At 50.4% G+C, this 21,494-nt stretch overlaps 1 protein-coding gene across 1 annotated transcript in view; it reads left to right on the top strand.

Annotated features, from left to right (window-relative positions):
* NOL10 (nucleolar protein 10) overlaps nt 1–19,626 on the top strand; it is an 86,012-nt gene extending 66,386 nt beyond the window's left edge. Inside the window, exons 18-21 of the mRNA XM_032866843.1 lie at nt 6,789–6,962; nt 7,219–7,466; nt 16,342–16,444; nt 19,507–19,626. Coding sequence (XP_032722734.1) covers nt 6,789–6,962; nt 7,219–7,466; nt 16,342–16,444; nt 19,507–19,626 — 645 coding nt within the window. The remainder of the gene's footprint in view (nt 1–6,788; nt 6,963–7,218; nt 7,467–16,341; nt 16,445–19,506) is intronic.
* The last annotated feature ends 1,868 nt before the right edge of the window (nt 19,627–21,494 follow it).

The raw sequence follows: 21,494 nt of genomic DNA, 5'->3' as shown, positions 1-21,494 counted from the left end.
TTTTCTTGTTAGCCCAGCCTGAGGGTGATTAGGGAGGTAACTTTTCAACTTTATAATGCCATTTTACAGGCTAAATGGAAGTGATCTTTGGATTACGTGCCCTAAAGCGTCAGGAGGAAGATTGTGGGCCTGGTGTAGGGTGCAGATGTAGTCCTATCTGTGTTTTATGCTAATGAGTCCATATCAATAAAGATACATACCATAATATTACAGAGAGCAAAACACTTAAATTAAGGGCACCTGGGTGGCTCAGTGGGTTAAAGCCTCTGCCTTCGGCTCAGGTCATGATCTCAGGGTCCTGGGATCGAGCCCCGCATTGGGCTCTCTGCTCCGCAAGCAAGGAGCCTGCTTCTCCATCTCTCTCTGCCTACTAATCTCTCTCTCTATCAAATAAATAAATAAAAAATCTTTAAAAAAAAAAAAAACCACTCAAATTATAACTTTGATATGCGTGCAGTATGGTGTAGTCAGTTTAGGAGACTTTTAAAAAGGCCCTGATGATTATGAAGATGTGGGGAAAGTATCCTGTCCTCGCCTCCCACCGCCTCTCTTTTGCAGACTTTCACTGGGGTTAGGGACAGCCAGAGGTTTCTAACGCAGATGGTCCTCCGTGTGCGCAAGGTGAGGTGCAGGCTGGTAAAGACGACTGTGTGAGCTGAAAACACACACTTTGTGTGTTTTCACACACAAAGGGGAAACATCATGATTGTGCATTTGAACATTTTTGTCAGAACGTTGACAGGGTCACCCTGTCAAGAATCCTTCATGGGGCCACGTCCTGCTTCTTCGGTACCAAGAGGAACAACTTTCAAAATTCTTATCTTCTCTCATCAGAGGGTGTTGTCTCTCTAGCTCCTGGAAACTGGAAATCCTGTCCTTGTAAAAGCTACGTCCCCTGATAAAATTCTGCTACAAAGTGGTATTTGTAAAATGTGCCCCTGATTTGCTTTTTAGTGGCTTGCTGACCCAGTTCTGGGCCTATCATCAGAGCTTGGTTCCTTTCCAGAAATACTTAGAGTTTTTTAGAAATCTCAGACTGTTATGAGACAAAGTTTATATGATTTGTTGTTTAACATGGTTACCTAATTAAAATGAAGCCCTTAAAAACTAGGAAAGAGCCCCTCATAGTATCAAGAATGCTTCCGTCTCTCAGCAGTTTGTTAGTCTTGCCTTTGAACTCAGTTCTGCAAACTGTCAAGAGCTTTAATAGCTCTGATGACTTCTGATGTGAAAGCCAGTGTGGTTTAGTTCTGCTTTGGCCCCAGCTGGAATTTCTCGGAGGTAGACAGTGAAATCTGTTCCCGAGTACTGCAGCCGCTGATAGCATCCCTGGCGCGTGTAGTAAGGTGGGTGCGGTTCAGTACCAATGCTGGGCCCTCAGTGCGGAAGGACCCACTGGGTCAAGAAACATTATCTGGACCTTATCCCAGCTTAGCCGTTTATTTGGGGGTATTAATTCTCACTTAGAGTTGATTGACTCTCGCACTGAATCTGCGTTGCGCTCCCTGTGTGTGCAGGCGTCTCGGAAAGGCACGGCACCGTGGTGATTCACTGGGTTTGAAAGGGTCTGAGCCATTTTTCTTTCGAGCGTTGTTTCCCGGTGCTTGGCTCTTCTGCCAATTTTTCACGGTTGCCTTAGAGTCTTGTATGAACGTCCTTCTCTTGGGTGCTGGGGCAGCTCAGTCACGTGTGGTGCGGCACATCTCCAGGCCCAGCGCGCTCCCACCGGGGCCATGCGCGGGACAGGGGTCTTAGCCTGCAGGTTCACTGCATACCCTTCAGGGTACATTTTAAAGTAATAATTCATCTCTCTAGGGAAAAGAGAGAGCCCTGCATACACACTGGGTTGGGTCAGATCAGCTTAAACATGCCAAATACTCTTTTTAACGTTTTTTAGTACCAATTAAAGATTGTTTTTGGCTTTTATTACAGTTTTAAGCACATGGTTTTAAAGACTAAATGTTTCTCCAGGGTTTGTCAGGAACAAGCCCGGCTGTCCCTCCGCCCTTCTCTCCCCGCCCCCCGACCTTCTCCCCCGTTTGCACCTGTCCTGAGACAAACACTTTGGCCCTTTTAGCAGATTATTTTCGTGTAAAGTTCCAAGTCTCTTAATATTGCCCCCAGTGCTCCTTGGCTTTTAAATGTCAGGCTAGTTATCTTTCATCTTCTGGTGACCTCCCCTCCTGATAGGGTCTGCGGCGGCTTGTTCAGCCCTCGGCACTTACCTCGTCGGGGCCGTGCACGCTCTGGTCCCGTTGCGGGCAGAGTCAGGTGGCTGTCCGGAATTACGTTACCCGTCCGGCCTCCGTCTTCCGTGATTTACTGGTTGGCTTTTTGTTTGTTTTCTATACGGTGATCACTGGTTAGCCCTCAGTCCTTTGCTTGTTGTCTGACTCTCATCTCAAGGTGTTTCTGTGAATATTGGTTGTTAACGTTACTTTTTCTTTTCCTGACGGAGTCTCTTCTGCTGTGTCGGCCTCTCTCCGTTCTGGACTAGCCGTCTCCCGAGTGCTGATTCACGGTCAGCGTCCTGGGGTGCACTCCACCTCCGCCCTGCGTGGGAGGCAGAATCAAAAGGACCTTTAGTTTTCTGAAGGAGTGTATTTCCAAGCCAGACAAGCAGGCCGTCAGTGTAAGGGTCAAGTGAAGAGATTTTCAAACATGTAGGTTCTCAGCAACAACCAGACATTACATTTATGTGCATGTTTTCCTCAGGAAGTTCCTTAAGATTCCCTCCTTCCAAATAAGAGAGTAAGACGAGGAATAGGAGTCCAGAGAAGCCCCCGCGGATGGCTCAGAGCGGGGCTGGGGCTCGTCTTCCCTCCGTTACTCCAGCGCACAGTGCTGGCGACCACGGGGGCCTCTTCGGTTCAGAAACTTGGGCTCTTCAGTGCTGGGAGATTTTCTTGGGGAAGAAATTTTTTTTAAGTAGTTTAAGTAGATTTTCAAATCTCAGGTCATTTGTTTATATTTAAGAGTGAAGGGCCTAAAAGAGCTTAATGGAAACTCTGAGGTGGGGAGACAGGACTTACCGCTCAGTATGTGGAGACCCAGCCAAATTGTTTATTTGGGGACCCTTCAGATTGCAGTATCTTTTTGGCCTTTCTCTTGGCCGGTCAGATTCTCCTGCTTGGAGGGTGATGGCCGGGCTCCCAGCATCCTGAGAACTTTTGTCTTAGGGGCGTGCGGTGTGGGACCGGGGCAGCATTGCAGCCCCTTGTACCAAATGCTTCCCTTGCCCTCAGGGTGCTGCTACCCCAGCGGGCACCTCTTTCCCTCCAGGGAAGAAACCTCTCCTGGGACAGGGAGGGATTAAGGCCTGCCTTTCTTCTTCCCAGAATCACTGCTCCTGCTTCTTTCTTGTCCTCCTTACCCTTAAGAGTTGTGTCTTTTTTAAGCTCATTTTCTATTGCTTTACTGGGGTTTTAGCAGAGATCAGAAGGAGATGCCTGTGTTCAGACCATCATCTTTACCCAGAAGTCTGCACCACAGACATCATAGCATTAAATTTCATAGACCGCATTGAAGGACTTGACTTGTTTCAAATGTTAAGGATTCCTCGTATGTTACAATGTTGAGACACAATATCCTATAGGAAGCATCCTACTCAAATCTACAGATAATACTTCTTTGAAGTAGGGCTGTGGTGGGAACAGTGCTTTGAGATGTTTTTCAAATTTGAATGGCAGGCGGTTAGCCCGTGCGCACGTGTGTTTCCAGGGTAGACAGCCGGCCGGACACTTAGAGTCTCCCGTAGCGCATCGCCAACTACATCTGAGACCGCTCCTTTAAGTCAGCTGTGAAAACAAACAATTAGACTAGGAAGAATCTTCAAGGGAAGTATTTTTATAGCTAGGTCAGAAGAGCTATTATTTTATAGTTGTTGATCCAAAACATACTCGTCTTTAGGCAGTACGATTTATTTGTTTAAAATTAAGAAAAAAGGGGCACCTGGGTGGCTCAGTGGGTTAAGCCTCTGCCTTTGGCTCAGGTCATGATCTCAGGTCCTGGGATCGAGTCCCACATCGGGCTCTCTGCTCAGCAGGGAGCCTGCTTCTCCCTCTCTCTCTGCCGCCTCTCTGCCTACATGTGATCTCTCTCTCTGTCAAATAAATAAATAAAATCTTTTAAAAAAATTAAAATTAAGAAAAAAACTTAAGAATTCCAGCAGCATATTTTTTGTAACATGTTTCTCTGTTACTGAATGTGATTATTTAATGAATAAAGTAAGAATTCATGCAGTTTAGCCTCCTTCTCTCGCTAGAGACCTGCGTGTTGCTCCCGGGCATCTACTGGTGTTCATCAGAATCCAGACGACATTCTCCCTGAACATTTAATTTCTTTAGAGCAATTATAGGATCACAGCAGAACTTAGGGGAAGTCGTAGATCTCTCCTGTGTGCCCCACTGCGCCCACACATGAACAGCCTGTCCCCCTGACCACATCCCCCACCAGAGGGGACATTGGTTAACTTGGTGAATCATCGGCCAAAGTCCATAGTTTACATTAGACTTGATGTACGTTCTCTAGATTTGGACAAATGTGTAATGACATGTATCCACCATTAGAATGTCATACAGAGTATTTTCACTGCCCTAAAAATCGTCTGTGCCCTGCCTGTTCATCCTTCCTTCACCCTGGCCCCTGGCAACCACGGGTCTTTGTGCTTTGTTCACAGTGTTACCTTTTCCAGAATGCTATAGCATCGGGATCATACACACGAAGTCTTTTCATATTGGTTTCCCTCACTTAGTAACATGCAGTTAAGGTTCCTCCATGTCTTTCCATGACTTGTTGGCTCGTTTCTTTCTAGCACGGAATCCTCTGGCGTTGTCTGAACGTGCCACGGTTTCTCCGTGCCCTTGCTGGAGGTCATCTTGGTTTTTTGGAACTTCTTGTCCTTTGCCCCACCCTCTGCCTCTTTTCCTGGCGCTCTTCAGTGCTGGGGCCTAACTCCTGGTAGCACCAGCCCTCCAGTCCCTGAAGCTGGACCTCTGCTTTTCATCCCCCTCCTGCCAGCTCCTGTGTAGCCGTAGCTGTCAGTCCGAACATGGAAGTGTGTCTCACGGTCACGCTTTCTTCAAACTGTGTTTGTTCCCAGCCTAAGTGAGGCCCTACCTCTTCTCTCGGTCTTCCTCATGCCTGATTTCTCCCTCGGCGGTCCCTCAGCTCCCGTCTGCCAAGGACTTGCACAGCGGAGTTCTCTCCTCGTCATCCGAGAGCCCCGGAGCACACCTCGAGCTGTCACCCGTCCCCTCCTCATCCTTCTCTTCCCTAGGAGTGCCCCCTCACCTGTAGAATAAAGAGCCCGGTGTTACGATGTTGATTTCCTTTACACTCTGGCCTGATCAAAAAATGCATTTTCAGATTTTGTCATTCTTGAGTCATCAGACTGTTTACCACTCCTCGATGGGCTGGAAATGCCTTCAGCTTGGTCTGTTGGAACTTAGTCACCTGTCCTCCCAGGTGCCACATCCCCCAGTGAGCCCTTCTGATGTGTCTCTGCTTGGAGGTACTTTTTACCTCTGCTCTTAGAGCACTTTCAGCTTCGCTCAGCATCCTTTGTCTGGTGCCTTGGAGCCTCCAGGCTTTTGTTTGTTTCTGTTTTTCTTTTTCTCGTTAGATTCTGAGCTAGCACCTTGGGATCAGGAACTAGATCGTATCTCTGTTTCTCCCTTGAACCTTAATCTGTCTTGGAAGTGATATTTAATCAGGGAAGGCTTGTTTAGTGTATCTTCAGTATATATTCAGTATGTCATAGAATTTCAGGTTAAGGGTTTATCGGATTTGGGGTACATACCTGTAATAAACAGCCCCAGTTCCTTAATGTCTTATGACTCACCAAAGTTTTGTGTAGCTATATTCCAAGTACCACACTCAGAAATCCACTGCTTACAAGCAAGCACGAACAGCTTAGCTTCTCCAGTGTGCGTTCAAGTGGTTTAATTTACAAACCCTATGAAATAGGTTGATTTATCTGATTTCCAAGTCTGCAGCAGATAAGAAACCGTAGGAGAGCCCTGAGTGTAGAAGATTGTCATGTGTCTATGTGAGCAGCTAAGTTTGTGATGCCATCTAGAAAACTTTCTGTTCAAGAATGGTACAATTAGAAAAGAACTTAGTGTCGGCCCCGACCTATTCAGATGGTCTCATTATCAGTTTTATTGTGTCAAAAAGTTTACACTGTATCCTTTGCGAACAATTAAATGGCCTATGGAAAAAAATTGATGAGGCCTTCCTGTAAGAGATGGAAGCTTCCCTTATGTTTCCAGAGAATTCACTTAGAGTCAGGAAGCTTCCACCAGCAGCTCCCACCATGTTAATTCTTGCCTGATTATTGTTCTGTATTTCCTTTCCCAGTTTTGGAATATGAACTTGGAAAACACTGATATTACACTTGTAATAGCTATGCTTAAAAAGCCATGTTTCAAAAATACATATTTCCTTAAGAAGTGTTTTTTCATGAGAAATGTTAATTGAAGAAAATTCTTTCCAATGTACTAAGCATAAATTTAAGCCAAAAAGGTTCATTCTTAGCTCATTATTTGTAATGGTCAAGTAATACGTATTGTTTGTGAAATAGGTTCATAGAATCTATTTGCAGGTAGGAGACAAAACCCAAGGTAGTTAGAAAGTTCTGGAAACTAGTTCTAAAGAAGTTTCCTAATAATTTAATGTTGTGCCTTGTACAGCTATTAATTTATAATTGACTGAAATGTTTTTAGGCCATCTTTCTGGTCAGATTTTATTCATACTAACTTTAAATTTCTGCATTCTTTTTGTCATAGAGCCTTCCTAACATTCTCAGCGATGATCGGTTTAAAGTTATGTTTGAGAACCCTGACTTCCAAGTGGACCAAGAGAGTGAAGAATTTAGGCTTTTGAACCCACTTGTTTCGAAAATAAGTGAAAAACGGAAGAAGAAACTAAGACTCTTGGAGCAACAAGGACTTCGTGAACAAGTAACGTGCTCCTTATGTTACAGCTGCTGCTGTTTCTTTAACGTAAAGTTCTCTGTGTAAGTCAGAAGAGCCTTCGGGACGCTTGGGGTGTAAGTGGTTTGCACTTCAGCTTGGAAGTAGATCTTCCTTAATTAAAGGGATCCCCCGCCCCGACGCGTGCAGTGTCACGTGCCCCGCGGTGACGGCGAGTGGGAAGAGCATAACAGGTCGGGTTCGGTGGGGGTACGGGGCTCCTGCTCACTGTTTGTATTTTCAGGAAGAGGAGGAAGAACCGGAAGGAAAACCCAGTGATGCAGAGAGTTCTGAGAGTTCAGATGATGAGAAGGACTGGGTGGAAGAGGTCAGGAAGCAGCGCAGGCTGCTCCAGCAGGAGGAGAAGGTGAAGCGGCGGGAGCGGCTCCGGGGGGACCAGCAGACGGTCCTCAAGCCCCAGTTTTATGAGATCCAAGCCGGCCAGGAATTCAGGAGCTTCAAAGATTCTGCCACCAAGCAGAAGCTGCTCAAGTGAGTGACCCTGCTCTCGGGGGCCGCGCCGGGCCTCGCGGGCCTCGCTCTTCCTCGCGGCCGCGTGGCCCTGAGGAGGGCATTTTGGTCTTTGGAGTTCAAGCACCACAAGGCTCGAGCGGAAGTACACCGGTCCCTGTGGTGAGGACTCTTAGTAACCCTCTGAGCTGGTTTCCGTGAAGTCAGGCCCGGGGCCCGGCCCTGGGAGTACTGGCCAGCTACGTAAGAACGCGTCTGTGCCGCGCCGGTCACACGCGTGTGTCATCCTTGCCTCCTCCTGTCCGCTGCGCCGACCCGCAGGTGCCCGTTTGATTCTATGCCCTACGACCAGTGCTTCTCCGTACAACGGTAACTGGGAGGCAGCAGATTCTTGGCATCTTAGCAGAAAGCTATTTCTCTTAATTAGAATTTCAGTTACGTTTATCCGTATCTCAGCTTGCCTGATTACTTGGTTACTTGGAAAATCTGCCAGACGATTTAAGCCTTTTGCGGGTATATTGGGAGATGGGAAAGAGTGGTAGTCTGGACTAGTCCGATACATAGACCCAGAAAGTGGGATGGTGGTTCCCCGGGGCTGGGGTGGGGGGTGGGGGAGATGCCACTTAATGAGGTACAGAGTTTCAGTTTTGGATGAAGAAGTTCTGGAAACGGATAGTGGTGGTGGTTACACAGCAACGTGAATATATTTCACCTCAGTAAAAAAGTCAACACAAAATATTATTTGGACCCTTAGAGTTGTAGGCGGCTAAGTAAGGAACAAACTAGGTCCTCAACGCCAGATCGTGTACAAGCCGTAGCTTAGGTAAGTCTCTGCTCTGAGAATCCCGGGGCTGGGTGTTAATGTGACAGGCGGTCCTGGTGGAGAATCTTACGAGAAGAGCCGGAAGGTCTGGGGAGCCCGGGGAGGAGGGAAGGGAGGAGGGGTCTGGCGGGTGGATGAGGTACGGGGTGGGGGGCAGTACCAGTTCTCCACCTCACTTCTCCAGCTCCCGGCTTCCTGTTGGGAAGGTAGGCTTTTCCGGATGCAGGAAGTGGGGAAAGGGTGGAGAGGACATCGGTGGACAGGCTGAATTGTTTCCGGAACGGAGACATGGCTGGTCCTCGTCAGCTCACCAGCTTCTAGCAAGTAACTGGGATACCCGATGTTGAGTGAATCCTTCAGCTTGGAATCCAGGAACATCTCAAAATTCCAGTTCTAACGAATAAAAAGATCGGCTGGTGAACAAGGAGTCTAGTAATAGGGTCCATATCTTTGGAAGGTATCTTTACCACTCTTTTCTTTTACTAGCAACTTCCTGGAGGTCACTTACATAACATACAGGTCAGCTGCTTACAGCGTGCGGTCCGTCGTCTCTGGTGTACTCGCGGAGCTGTGCGGCTGTCACCACGACGCATCTCTCCCAAATGAGGCCCCGTGCCCCATAGCGCTCGCCACCATCTGCCCCCAGCCCACCCCATCCCCAGGCAGCCACCAGTCTTTCTGTCTCAGGATTTGCCTGTTCTGCGTTTCCCGTCAGTGGAACCATACACTGTGCGCCGCTCGCACTGGCTTCCGTCAGGTTCGTGTTCGTCTGCGCTGGAGCATCTGTCGGCCCTCTCTCGTTTCTGTTGCCGAGAGCGCTTCTGGTGTGTGGGTGGACCCTGTGTCCTTCATCGTTCGCCGGCGGATGGACCTGTGGGTTGCTCCACGTTTCGGCTGTTGTGAATAATGCTGTTGTGAACGGCTGTTGTGAACGTTTGTGCGTACGATCTTACCAGATCACTTCATCCCTCCGGGCTGCACACCTAGGAGTGGAGTGTGGCTGTCGTACGTAGCGTGATGCTTAACCTTTTGAGAAGCTGCCTGCCTGCCTTCCAGAGAGGCTGCTCCATTTCACGTTCTCGCCAGCAGCGCGGGCAAGCTCACTTTTTAGGTACCTGTTAGTCGCGAAGGTTCAGCTGGGAGTCCTGCTCAGAGGCAGAGGGAAGACCGGTTGTTTGTAGGTTTCCGATTCTGTGGAGTGAGTTTCTTTGTTAGGTTGTGCACTGGTTCTGTCTTGCTTTATTTACTTGGCCGCTGGCTCCTGACTCGGTACTACACCCAGGTGGGGACTTGAATAGGTTTTGTGGAGCTGTGACTCTCTTGTGCCTTGGCTGCACGTCAGGCAACTCCGGAAGTTCCCTTTCAAGGCTGGCTGAGAGAGGACCCATTTGCTCCCAGCCCACTGGCCAGGAAAACCTGGGGACAGTTGTCTTCAGGTAAGCACGGTAACGTGGTGATTTGGGGGTGGGAAGGTGCCTCCCATCGTTTTTGTTCTGCCCGTGGGTTGTAGCAGGACATTAATAAGAGAAACAAAAGGATGGAAATTTAGTATTTAGTGGATAAATAATAGCCAAGTTAATACACTACAGTTCAACATTTTTACTCCGTTAAACTTTTTTTTTTTTTTTTTGAGAGGAGGAACTGTGTAAGTGATGGTGCTTCGAGCTTAAAAGGAGAGTCCTGCTGCTTAAAGTAGTAACCCTTTGGTATGAACAGCCTGCAGTTTGCTGGCCTTTTGGCACAAACTGCTCACTGAGTTCTAGTCTTGACTGGATTATTTTGGCAAACCCTGAACTTGCAGTATCTTTGTGTTATTTAATGAAGCATTGAACCATTATCCTTCAGAGAACCAAAGTGATGCCTTTTGCTTATTCTTTGAGTTACCACGAGGCAGTCAATAAAACACAGCATCAAAACGGAGTGTATTAGGTTTTAAAGGTTCACCTGGACTTGCCCAACTTTAAAACGTTTTCTGCAAAGGGAACAGTGAATTACGATCCCGAACTCCGTACTTGAGTGAGTCGTCCTCTTTGCCTGGCCTGGTGACATGGCGTCAGACCCACACCTCCGAGTGTCAGCGCGTGTTTGCGTCCTGACGGCACCAGGCTTTGTGAGTGTCTTCAGCCGCCCAGCGGCCTCGCTGGCCGCCCGTTCATCCGTCAGACCATCGCCGAGTGCCCGCCTGGGGTGAGTGGTGCCATCCGGAGCCAGGGCTGGAAAGGAGCGCAGCTCCCAGGACCGCAGCCTCCCCGCTCCCGCCGCTGCTCTGGACGGCACAGGGCCACGCGGACAGCGCACGAGAAAGGAAGGGGTTTAAGTTTTGGAGACTGAAGGAAGTTTTTACGAGAGGTCGTACCGACACTGGTCGAAGACAAAGACAAAGGGTTGAGCACCCACAGCAGGGTGGGGGAGACGGCGGGCGAACAGGGAGCACTGCATGAAGCCATGGGATGTGGTCGTGGCGCTGCAGGGGCGTGTCAAGTGACCGGGGAGCAGCCCACACACGGCTAAGCCACTGAGATTACCCGCAGCAAATCTGTTTCCAACCCCATCCCCAAATCATGTGAATACCTACATAACAGCAGTCCATGTTTGTTACAGAAAATAAAAATAAAAACTTAGAGGCATAAAAGTCCCTCTTTCCCAGAAACTGGTCATGAAGTATCTCAGTTTGAGAGAGAAACTGCAGGGAGGGGCCCCTGAGCTCAGCTAACAGACTGTTCAGTCAGAAGTAAGTGATAAAAGCCTGAACTGTGGGGCAGGGGGACCAGGCAGCTTAGCGCCGAATTACTCACAAGACTGTAAGAGAGGAAAATGGGCTTACAGCCCAAGGTTGTTTGATTACTAACTTAATAGCAAAGGAGAAAGGAATGGTCAGGCAGTGTGGAACTGGCTGGTCGTGTTGCCACCAAGGTCAAGGAGACAGAGTGAAAACCAGGTTTAAGGTTGCAATCACTGAGCCAGCTATCAGCCCAGGAAGTGTGCGGTGCCGCGCGTCTTGGTGACGTTCAGTAGGGAACCCGAGACCCAGGGGATGGGCCAGAGACCTGGGGGTGAGCAAGCAGTCCCGTGTGCTTGTGGCCCACTCGGAGTGTGCAGAGTGCGGTGAGGGTGAAGAGGGGAGCCCCTGGCGAGCAGCAGGTATTTTCTGAGTCTGTGGTAAAAAGCGCACACCTGTCCTTAGAACGATACACCTGCACGCAGAGCACAGTTGCTTGTTTTATAGGTGTCGCCGGTGAAATTGACCGCCAAGGGCTAAGGGTTCCAGTTTGGAAGACAAGCAGAGGAGAAGGAGGTAGTAAAGATCACTGAGGAGTTTTCAGAGTTGTAGGCGGAAAGCTGGAAAGAGCCAAGCAGGGAGAAAGGGTGTGGAGCAAATGTCAGAGGGAGCCCCGAGGGCCACAGGACAGAGCAAAGCCATGCTCATCTTGCCAGGACCAGCTTCTTCAGGCATCAGCCCAAATGTTGGAGGGCAACAGACGGATGAATGAATAGAGATGATAAATTGTGAGCGGTTACTGTGGATGATTCTTCCAAGGAGTTTGGCAGAAAAAGGAAGGCATCAAAGCCAACAGGTTGATGGGGAAGGTCTTGTCGGCTTAGGAGAGCTAGAATGTGTCAGTGGGCGGGGAGGGATTACCTGTGGTGAGCAGACAGTGATTCAGGAGACCGAAGTGACAGCTGAATTCAGTAAGCTCTCGGGAGGAGACGGACCCAGGGTAAGGAGGGGGCCTCAGAAGGGACAGGGGTACACCCTCAGCCCAATGGGAGGTCGTCAGGATGGATGGGCAGAAAGTGGGGCAGTTCATGCCGCAGGCCTGTCAGGAGTCTGGGCATTGGGCCTCTCCAGTACCTGGGGCAGCGGCCGGCGGGGGAGGCTCTGGCGGGGATGTGCTGGGGAACCTGGAGGAGAGGTCTAGAACAACATGGCTTCCGGGAGCCCAGGAGCTGGGGCCGTCTCCCCTCCCCTCCCCGTCAGGCGGCCCTTAGGTGGGAAGGCCTTCTTTGAAGCACCTAGCCTGTGGTCGGTCTTGGACATTCAGAGATTTCAGAGCCATTTCCTGCTTTGGAGGAGCTCATCTTCTTCCCCAGGTGCCTTTAGTACCCCTTGCGTCGCTGCTTATCGTGCCTGCAAATTTATCCCTTTGTGGACAAGCTGTGGCCCGTTTTACTCTTCAGCTGATTTTTCTCACTGCCAGTGGGTGAGAGCTGAAGGAACATGGTTTTATTTATTTATTTTTTTAAGATTTTATTTATTTATTTGACAGACAGAGATCACAAGTAGGCAGAGAGGCAGGCAGAGAGAGAGGAAGGGTTGCAGGCTTCCTGCTGAGCAGAGAACCCGATGTGGGGCTTAATCCCAGGACCCTGAGATCATGACCCGAGCCGAAGGCAGAGGCTTTTAACCCACTGAGCCACCCGGGCTCCCCGAACATGTCTTACTTTAACAGAAGCATTTTTAAATCTAATTTTGAAAGCAGTTTAATTCTAAAGTTGCACTTAGATAACCAAATCTCTTCTTATTCAAGTTGGTACGCACTCAGGTGACCTGTAAGCATCCTTCCACTGTAATATGTTAAGAATGTAGAATAACAGGTGAAAGTCTCCCTTTTACCCCTACACTCCCTCCCGGAGGTCACTGCTGTGTGTGCCTTTCTAGAATTCAGGGCCTCCAGTGGGTGCACGCTCACGCATGCGCAGTGCTGGCTGTCCTCTCCTGGATGTGAATGTCCCTGCCGATCCCGTTGCCAGCGAGCCCCTCTGTCCACGTAGCGATGAGCGTAGAAAAGTTTTCTTTGCAAGTGCATGTGGGCCTCCCAGTAGCTGCGCTGCTGGTTCATAAGGTGGACGGGCCATAACGTGTGTCAGCGTTCCCTCGGTTGGGAGGTTCAGGTTATTTCTAGTTTTCCTCTTCCCCTTTTCCAGTTAGGAATCTGTACACCTGTGCAGGGATTTCTTCAGACTGTACCACCCAGTGCCAGAACTTGCTGGATCACAAGGGGTCACATCGCCCTGGAGAGAGGCTTCGAGCTCTCCGCGCTCTTATCAGCATGCCTGTCCCCTACACTTGCGGCGGCAGGGGCCGGCAGGCATCTCCGTGACTCCGGGCAGAGCTGATCAGTGCCGAATGCAGATAGGCTGGTCACTTTCATCCGCATCTCCCGACACGGGCGCTTCGAGGAACGAGCAGACAGACAGGAGGCATTGAGATGGAGTTTTCAGTGACCTTTCGGTATTTCTGTAAATACCCATCGAAGGTACTCGGCTCTGAACAGAGTGTTTCACATTTGGTCTTTGCTGTAGGTTCTGCTTGTCCACTGCCTGCCTGTTCCCTTTGGTGTGGACGGTGGAGCGCGTCCTTTCTTTTGAGTTAAGTCCTCTGGATGCTGAATGAACGCGCCTGCCTCCACACAGTGCTTTTTAAAAACTCGGTTGAGGAGCATTATTTCCTGGGGCATAAAATAAATATCTAATTTGATGTTTCCCCTTGTGCTTCATGCCCATTTTTTTTAAGATAGCTTTTCTGAGAACTCTGGTTCTTCCCTCCCCGCCCCCCGCTTAGCCCTGTCCTTTGTCCTGTGCTGGAAAATTCTATCCTTTCAACCTTTGGAAAGTTGACAGAGGTTGGAAGCCCACATCTGTCTTCTTAGCAGTCCCCATAAAATGGTGGGGGGGTTGGTCCTCATGTGACTGTAACATTTTTTCTTTAAAGTTCTTAACCTTCCTTATCGATGTCACACCGTGTGGATTTCTGCATTTTGTTCTTCTGTTACAGCAGACCGTTTTCAGGTGTCTGTCTGCTGCTTAAATCGGCTCTGGCTGGATTCATTCTCAGGTAGCTGGCTTAGGACCTGCTGGTGAGCAGCCACATACCGTAAACCGACTTTCAAAGGGAGGGAAGTGGAGCTCGCTTTAATGTAGAAATCTCCACACTCAGTGCCTGTGTCTGATCTTCTGCCATGGCTCGTTCTAAAACTCTGGTCGTCTTTCCAAGCAGCCCAGACAGAACAAGTTTTTACAAGTGCACGTTGAAAGTACATTGAGAGAAAACCAGAATTCATATACCCTATCATGGAGGAAATAAGGTCATTCTTAAAAGAGTAGTAATTGCCAACAATTTACTTGAAAAGTCCCTTTCTTCCCAAATTAGCGTTTGCTGTGTGCCACCCTGTCTCAGCGGCTCCATAGCTCTTCGGAAGCCATGAAAGGCAAGAACGAGAAGGGCACAAACAGGCTCAGGAATGCGCTTAGGCGGACATATTTCCCTCCGCGCTGGAGCCGCTGACACTTCACGTCTGCGTTCTCGCAAAGAAGCCAGACTAAACCAGAGCTTCGTTTCATTCCGGCTGTCGTGTGGAAGCTTGTCATTCGGAAGGCTTTGTGGACGCGTTTCCTGCACAAAACGGTATAAATCAAGTTCGGTCTGACACACTCCTGGAAACCAGAAATGCTTAAATTGGAATCCTGGTTTTAGACGCGAGTCCTCACGTGGCCCGGGGCGAGTCATTTAGCGCCTCGCCTCCCTTCTCGCCATCTATAAAGGATAAATACGTGTGTCTCAGGGATGTTGAAAGGATTAATTAGTTCGTCTGTAAAGCACTTTGAAGATGAAAAGTACTTTAAAAGTGCTTCTTAATAACATTATTGCTTAGAAAAGAGTGCCACTTTCATGCTAACCACTTCACGTCTCAAGTTAGGTAAAGAAGGCGTGTTCGGGACGTTATTGCTCGTCGTAAACTGGAGAGAAGTCTCCCCTGGTGCGGACATCAAACATTTCCTGCGGAATTTCAAAGGGGCATCGCTTTATCTTGCGGGCCGTTTAGGAAAAGTCTTCTGCTCAGTAATTAGTTATGAAGATTGTATTTCAGGCAAAAGCAAAGCCTTTGCCCAATTCAGCCATTTCTAAATTCAGTCAGGTGTTTTTACAGGGTCATACGAGGGGCACACTCAACTCTGGTCGGTACAGGGAGGATCGGAAAGGGAAGCGTTAACCTTTCTTTGGAAGAGGGAACGGCAGACAAGAGAGAACCATATTCTCTTCCTCTGGCTTCCTGGGCCCCCTCCTCCGGGTTCCATCACGGGCACCCATGGGTGTTGCCGCCTTGGCCGGTTCTCCAAGCGTCAGAGCTGCCCTGGGAAGTCACCGTTTTTCCCCTCCAAGCCCAGTCCACAGAAAGGGCCACGTTCTGGTTTCCTGCTAGAACATGAGTACTGCGACACGCAAGGAACGGTCACGTGTGCCAGGTACAAACTGGACGTCTTGATCGCAAAGCCGGGTAGGGTGGGGGTTCTGGTGTGGATGGCACCCAGGCCACAGCGGGGGCCTAGAGACCCTAGAAGAGAGTGGAAAACGTGATCAAGAAACGCGATGAAATTTCCACTGGGGGAAGAGTAATTCAAGTAAGAAAGAGGAAGGAAAAGGCACCGAGAAAAGTAGCAGTGAACAAACAGAATTTACCCGCGGAGCTTTCGTTTGCCGTCTGTGCTCGGAAGGGTTCACGTCCGGGGTCCGTGCGTGGGTGGTGAGTGTCGCCCCGGGAGCTGAGAGCAGGTGAAGGGCGCCTCCGGACTCGCATGGCGCTTCTCCCTGGCTTCACCTGGAAGACCTGCCCGGGGTCTTCCCTCCGAGAGGTGACTGGGCGGCAGGAGCGTGAAGCGCTCGGCAGCTTGCCTGGCGCGGGGCCTCAGTACAGAACACTCCAGAAATGTCCGTGCCACTGGCCGTTCCAGTCCATCACGGGCTTCAGAAATAGCTCTCCTCCCATGGCGGCTTCAGGAATGTGATTCAGCGAGATCAGGAGCGGCCCTTGAAAATCTGTTTGGAACCACCATTTGAAATACCAAGCGAGCGGGTGTTTTGGTAGCTGCTGTCCTTACTGTGCAGCTGCTGAGCGCGAGCGATGACGGTCTGCCCCCCGTTCTTCCCGCCACTGCGGTCCGCGAATGCCATTTTCTGTCTCTCCCATAAGTGTAACAGATTTTCTTCATGTCATTTGTTCTAATTAAAACTTGTTTCAAATGCCAAATCAAAACAATGCTAATTAATGTGTCATTCTCTTAAATCTCCTCCAGTAAAACCCTTGAAGATCGTTTGAAACTCGAAGCAAAAAATGGCACGTTGAGCGTAGCAGACACCACAGTCGGAAGCAAACAGTTGACATTCACGTTAAAGAGGGTAAGTTTTCCGATGTGATTCTGTTAATTCAGGAAAGGAACATAGGCTTCCAGTAGCACCATGCATGTATCTGACCTCCGCATGGCCTTCCCAGGCTCGTCCCCTGTTGAGGTAGCCATGTTCCTGTTCTAGCACTTTTCCTGCAGCCGGAGTCCCTCCGGGACTGGGAGCGAGCCCGCAGCTTGGTGGAGCCTGAGCCCGAGCGGGGCCCTGCTGTCCTGACGGAGGCGGGCCCTTAGCGACCCAGAGCTGGCCGTGCTGGTGTGGAGCGGGCTGTGGGGTTTCTGGGTCGCTGGGCCACCTCAGTGCAGCCTTGTAAAGTGAAAGCCCTGACTGTCCAGGGCTTAGAATTCGGGGTAAGATGAAAATAAGATGCCTCTAAGATTACTAGTGTTTTGCGAAAAACCAAAGAAGCACTAATAAGTGTTTGGCCGCATGGTGGGGTCCCGCAGAGGCTGTGAAACTGTGTGGGGAACAATAGCAATTTATGTGTGATTTTACCTGTTTATATCATTAGAGCAACAAAATTGTAACTATGAAATCTCATGTTTAGGAATAATTAGGGATTTGTGTAGTGTCCAGTAAAAATCTCCTTTGATACTAGGTATGTGACTGATTTAGGTGAAATCTCAAGTTTTCCCAGAATTTTTGTGTATACTTTTTTTTTTTTAAGTAAACTCTACTCCCAACACGGAGTTTGAACTCACGACCCCACCGTCAAGAGTCACATGATCAACCGACTGAGCCGGCCTTGCACCCCTTGTGTATACTTTCTAACGCGTGACTGGATGTAAGGGGAAAGTTCGTGCTTTAGTATTATTTACAGTTGGCACATAAACAAACTAGGATTAAGGCCCAAATCCAGTTTTCAGGTTTCCTGTACTGCAGTTTCTCACCAGACCATTGGCCAGGCTGCTTTTAATAAGGCATGGAGCTGACACATGTCCACATCCCCCCTTCTCTGGGCCAGCCTGCTGGCGACTGTGGGCGAGCAGCTGGGGCAGGATGGGGAAGCAGAAGGAAAGGAAACTTGGGAGATGAGCTACCTGCCCTCTCGGTCATACGGGACTGGCATGTAGCGCTGATGTCCTCTGGTGCAGCCTGCCAGAGAGAGGCTGGTGAGCGTCCCTTTCCACATGGGGCTCTGTCTGCGGGACAGTCGCTGCTGCTTCCAGGCTCCTCTGGAGGCTCCTGCCTTTGTGCGGAAGGCCTGGCAGGACTGCAGAGCATGCTGCTGCAGACGGAGAGGGGCTCCCGGGAGACTGCTCCCCAGCAGACCCGGGGGGACACGCCCGGGACGGCTGTCCACGCCGACGGTGCAGAAGAGCACGTAACGGACGAGCTCCCGCACCTGTTCATCTTTATTCGGCCCGTCGCTTTCCAAAATTATGTGGACAGGAGACACTTAGGGGGATACTTCATAACGTGACGAAACCAAATATTAAGTCACCAGTGCAGGTTGATCCTACAAGGGCCCTGATACCATAGTTCGGTGAGCCTGTGTGCAGGCTCCTCCGGGTATCTGGGTGTCCCATCAACAAGTGTGTACCCTGGGGCGTGTGCTGCGGGGACTCAGGGCGAGACAGATGGGGCCTTTGCTCCGCAGCTGTGTCTGCTGAAAGAAGGACACACCCGGCTATGTCCTTACGGTGTGGCAGGTGCTCCAGCAGAGGACGCGGCGCTGTGAGGGCGTCTGGTGGGGCCAGACCCAGACCGTGGGGCCAGGGAGGGGGAGATGCTATGAGGTCGGGTCTCTAAGCTGCGTGAGAGCCCTGAGGGGTCAGGCAGGGTGCCAGGCAGCGGGTGGCACTGAGGCAGCCTTGCTTGAGGATCTGAACGAGAGCCCGTGTGTGTCGGACAAGGGTCAAAGGGAAGAGGGTCAGACAGAGCGGAGACCACGCGGCTCCAGCCCAGAGGGCCGTGTGAGGCGCTTACTGGAAGTCCAAGTGGGACTGTGGGAAGCTGTTGGAAAGTTGTAGTTAGCAGAAGACTGACCCTTTTTACTTCTGAAAACTGACCAGCTGTTGCCCAGTGGGTGGAGCCAAGCGGCGGCTCTGGGGATATGCCAGGAGGAGCCGACGGGATACAATTTACTGGGACTCTTGAAAAATAGTAATAATCAGAAAAAGAACTTAAGGCATTTTTCAGAGCCCCAGTCTCACAGATCACTCTCCTTCCCCACTACTCCCCCACCTCTCAGCATTTTATTTTAAAATACGAAATAATGCCCGCTGGAGGTGATCGGGAACATCTCCTTCAAGAGCAAAATATGAAGGAGGATTTTAGGGGCGCAGAGTAACACAGGTCAGCGTAAAGCAGCCTAATAAGGGGACTAAAAGGCAACACTTGCCAGGTTTTAGAACTTATACCCCAACAGTGCTTTCTCAGTTTACCTTTTGTACAGTTCCAGCGGCTGGGAATATCTTTCTGAGCTTTGCATTCAAAAGTTGGTACCCTCAGAACCGTCAAATGTGCTTTTAAAACCAGGCGGCTCTGACCTCCGTTGTGGGTTCTGCACTGGCTCTCTTCTCTCTGAGAACTGCTGCTGACAGCCATGGGCCTCCTTGGGGTGGATGGGGCCACCTGCTCTGCCAGCACGAGCGTCCCCACGGGAGGCATGCCCTCGGAGCAGTGAGCCCGCGAACCCGTGTGCCCACTCCAGCCGGGGACCTGCAGGCGACTTGTCTGCTGAGCCCTTGTCCGGGCTTCACGGCAGCAAATCTCGGGCTTCCCAGGGGAGTTGGACTTTTTGAAAACAGCCAAAGATTCTTGAGAATCTGTTCTGGTGATTGATCCTTAGTTGTGGTGGCTTGTAACACGCCTTCGGTAAATGCACCTATCTGTGCGTGTTTGGGGCAACCTAAATAAACCCGTGGTCCTGGCTAATGCCCAGCTCGACCCGGCGGGAGCGGAGTCCGGGGCCAGACTGGGTGCCCTGAGACCCCCGGGCAGCTTTGCTCCCTCCGCCCAGCTGTGTTGGCGGTGTGACGGGGGTATTCTCATGGTTACAGAAGGGGGTGTTGGGGTTTTCTTTCTCTCTCTCATGTAATTTTCTCCCTTAGTCCGAACAGCAGAAGAAGCAGCAGGAGGCTGAGAAGCTGCATCGACAAGAAAGGAGAACCCTCCGCCGCTCAGCGGGTCACCTGAAGTCCAGACACAGACGCGGCCGGCCGTTCCACTGACCCTGGAAACGCTCCGCCCTGCTCGCGGCTGGGGAGGGGCGCCCAAACTGACCGTCGTGGCAGCACGCGCAACAGTTCATGTAAATTCTTGGTACGTGGGCACGGTAAAGGTTTGGCACCTGTCCCCATGCCTTCTGCGGCAGACTTGGAGACCGCCCCCTCCCCTGCACTGGGCAGTGCGTTGCCCGGTGACCTAGGGGCACTGTCTGTATGTCGTTGTTCCCCGTAAACACTGTTTTCCCCCGAGTTTTAATCAAGTGAGGCCAGTGGTGGTTTTCCAACATTATGAAATGTGTACCATGAAATGGGAGGTTATTCTGTGCTAAAAATGCAGATCGGCCTTGTTGTAGGTGCGTTTTCCTTGCGGGGCCTGCTGCCCTTCGGTGTTGACCCCCAGGAACCTGTTCCTGTCTCACCGGAGCTGTCGTGCGGGCCGTGTTTGCATTTCTATATTGGTAGTTCGTGACTTGTTTATGTTGGGGAGGGGGTTGTTTAAAACATTTTTATAAAAAGAATATAATTTAGTAATAACCTAAAAAAATGGAAGCTACTGGTCATTTTCTTAACTTTTTACAAGATTAAATACAGATTTTCTTTTTTTTTTCTGTTTTTTAAAGTGCAATTTAAGATAAACTGGCTGGAGAAAACATTTATAAAAATAAATAGCTTCATTTGAATAGCTTCTTTGAGAAAGAGCCATTTTTGAGTTAATTTGAAAATTGAATTCGGTTTTCCTAGTTCTCAGGAATCAATGTGATTTTGGAAGTGTGTTTCTTTACGTACAGCTGGGACCGAGGCTCTTTGGCCTCTAAATGATGGAATCTGGCTGGAAATGCAGTCAGCGCAAAGCGAGAGAGTGCGACGGGTCCAGGCTGCAGGCTGTGTAAGCAGCCTCTCTGACAGCCGGGTCGCGGCCCCAGGCTCTGCCAGATCACTCTCCTCTTATCCTCCTCCTGTTGCAGCACTGTTCCTTAGGCCTTCAGGTCTCCCCCACTCTCTTTCCTTGGTGTCCTTCTATCCTGTCCCTGTCGTATCTCTGTTGCTTCTGTACAGACATATGTCCACTTCTGAGAGGTGCAGTCTGTTTCCAGAAAAAAAGATGTGCTTGGCTGTGGTGTGTGTGTGTGTGTGTGTGTGTGTGTGTGTGAGAGAGAGAGAGAGAGAGAGGTGTGTGATGTGTCTGTGACATGTGTGTGGCTTATGTGTATGGACAGACACCGTCACCAGAGTCTAGTTACCTGGGCACCCACCCAGCTTGTGGTCTGGGACCAGAGGCTTCACCTGTTGCCACTCTCTGCTCCTTTGGCCTCCGGTCCCCTGCCTCCTCCCAAAGGAAGGGGCCTCAGCTCTTGCTTGTCTATGTGTCCACGCTGATGGCTTCCTTAGAGGGAAGGATTTCGGGAGTTAGGGAGGCTGCCACTGGCCAGAGTGTGTCCCCAGGGCTGGGCGGTTGCACCGCAGACCTGTATCCTGGGGTCAGGGCCTTCCGCATACCTGCCTGGTCTTCTGGGCCGTCTCTCTCCCTTTCCTTCCTTCTCGGTGGGGGAAGGTGGGGGAGCCTCCCTGTGGAGTGGGGAGCCAGTAGGCCATGGCGCTGAGTCCCAGGCGCAGTGGCACGAGCTCGCAGGACGTGATCGTGTGCTCTGTGACACAGGGCTGTGTGTCCAGGTGTGGCCGGGGCGAGGGCCTGGGACGCTGGCAGCGGAACCACCCAGCCCACGGTTCGATCCCAGCCCTGCTGCCCACCAGCTCTGGAATCTTGACTGTTTAACCTCCTTGAGCATCCGTTCCTCCTATAAAATGAGCCCCGGGCTTCACTGTCATGAGAGTGAAAGGACGTACTCGGTGGGGTGAGCACTGAGCGCGGC

Source organism: Lontra canadensis, unplaced genomic scaffold (genome assembly GCF_010015895.1).
Source record: "Lontra canadensis isolate GAN:19392208 unplaced genomic scaffold, GSC_riverotter_1.0 scaffold32, whole genome shotgun sequence".
Lineage (NCBI taxonomy): Eukaryota > Metazoa > Chordata > Mammalia > Carnivora > Mustelidae > Lontra > Lontra canadensis.
The sequence above is the reverse complement of the archived record's forward strand: the minus strand, read 5'-3'. Positions and strand labels throughout refer to the sequence as shown.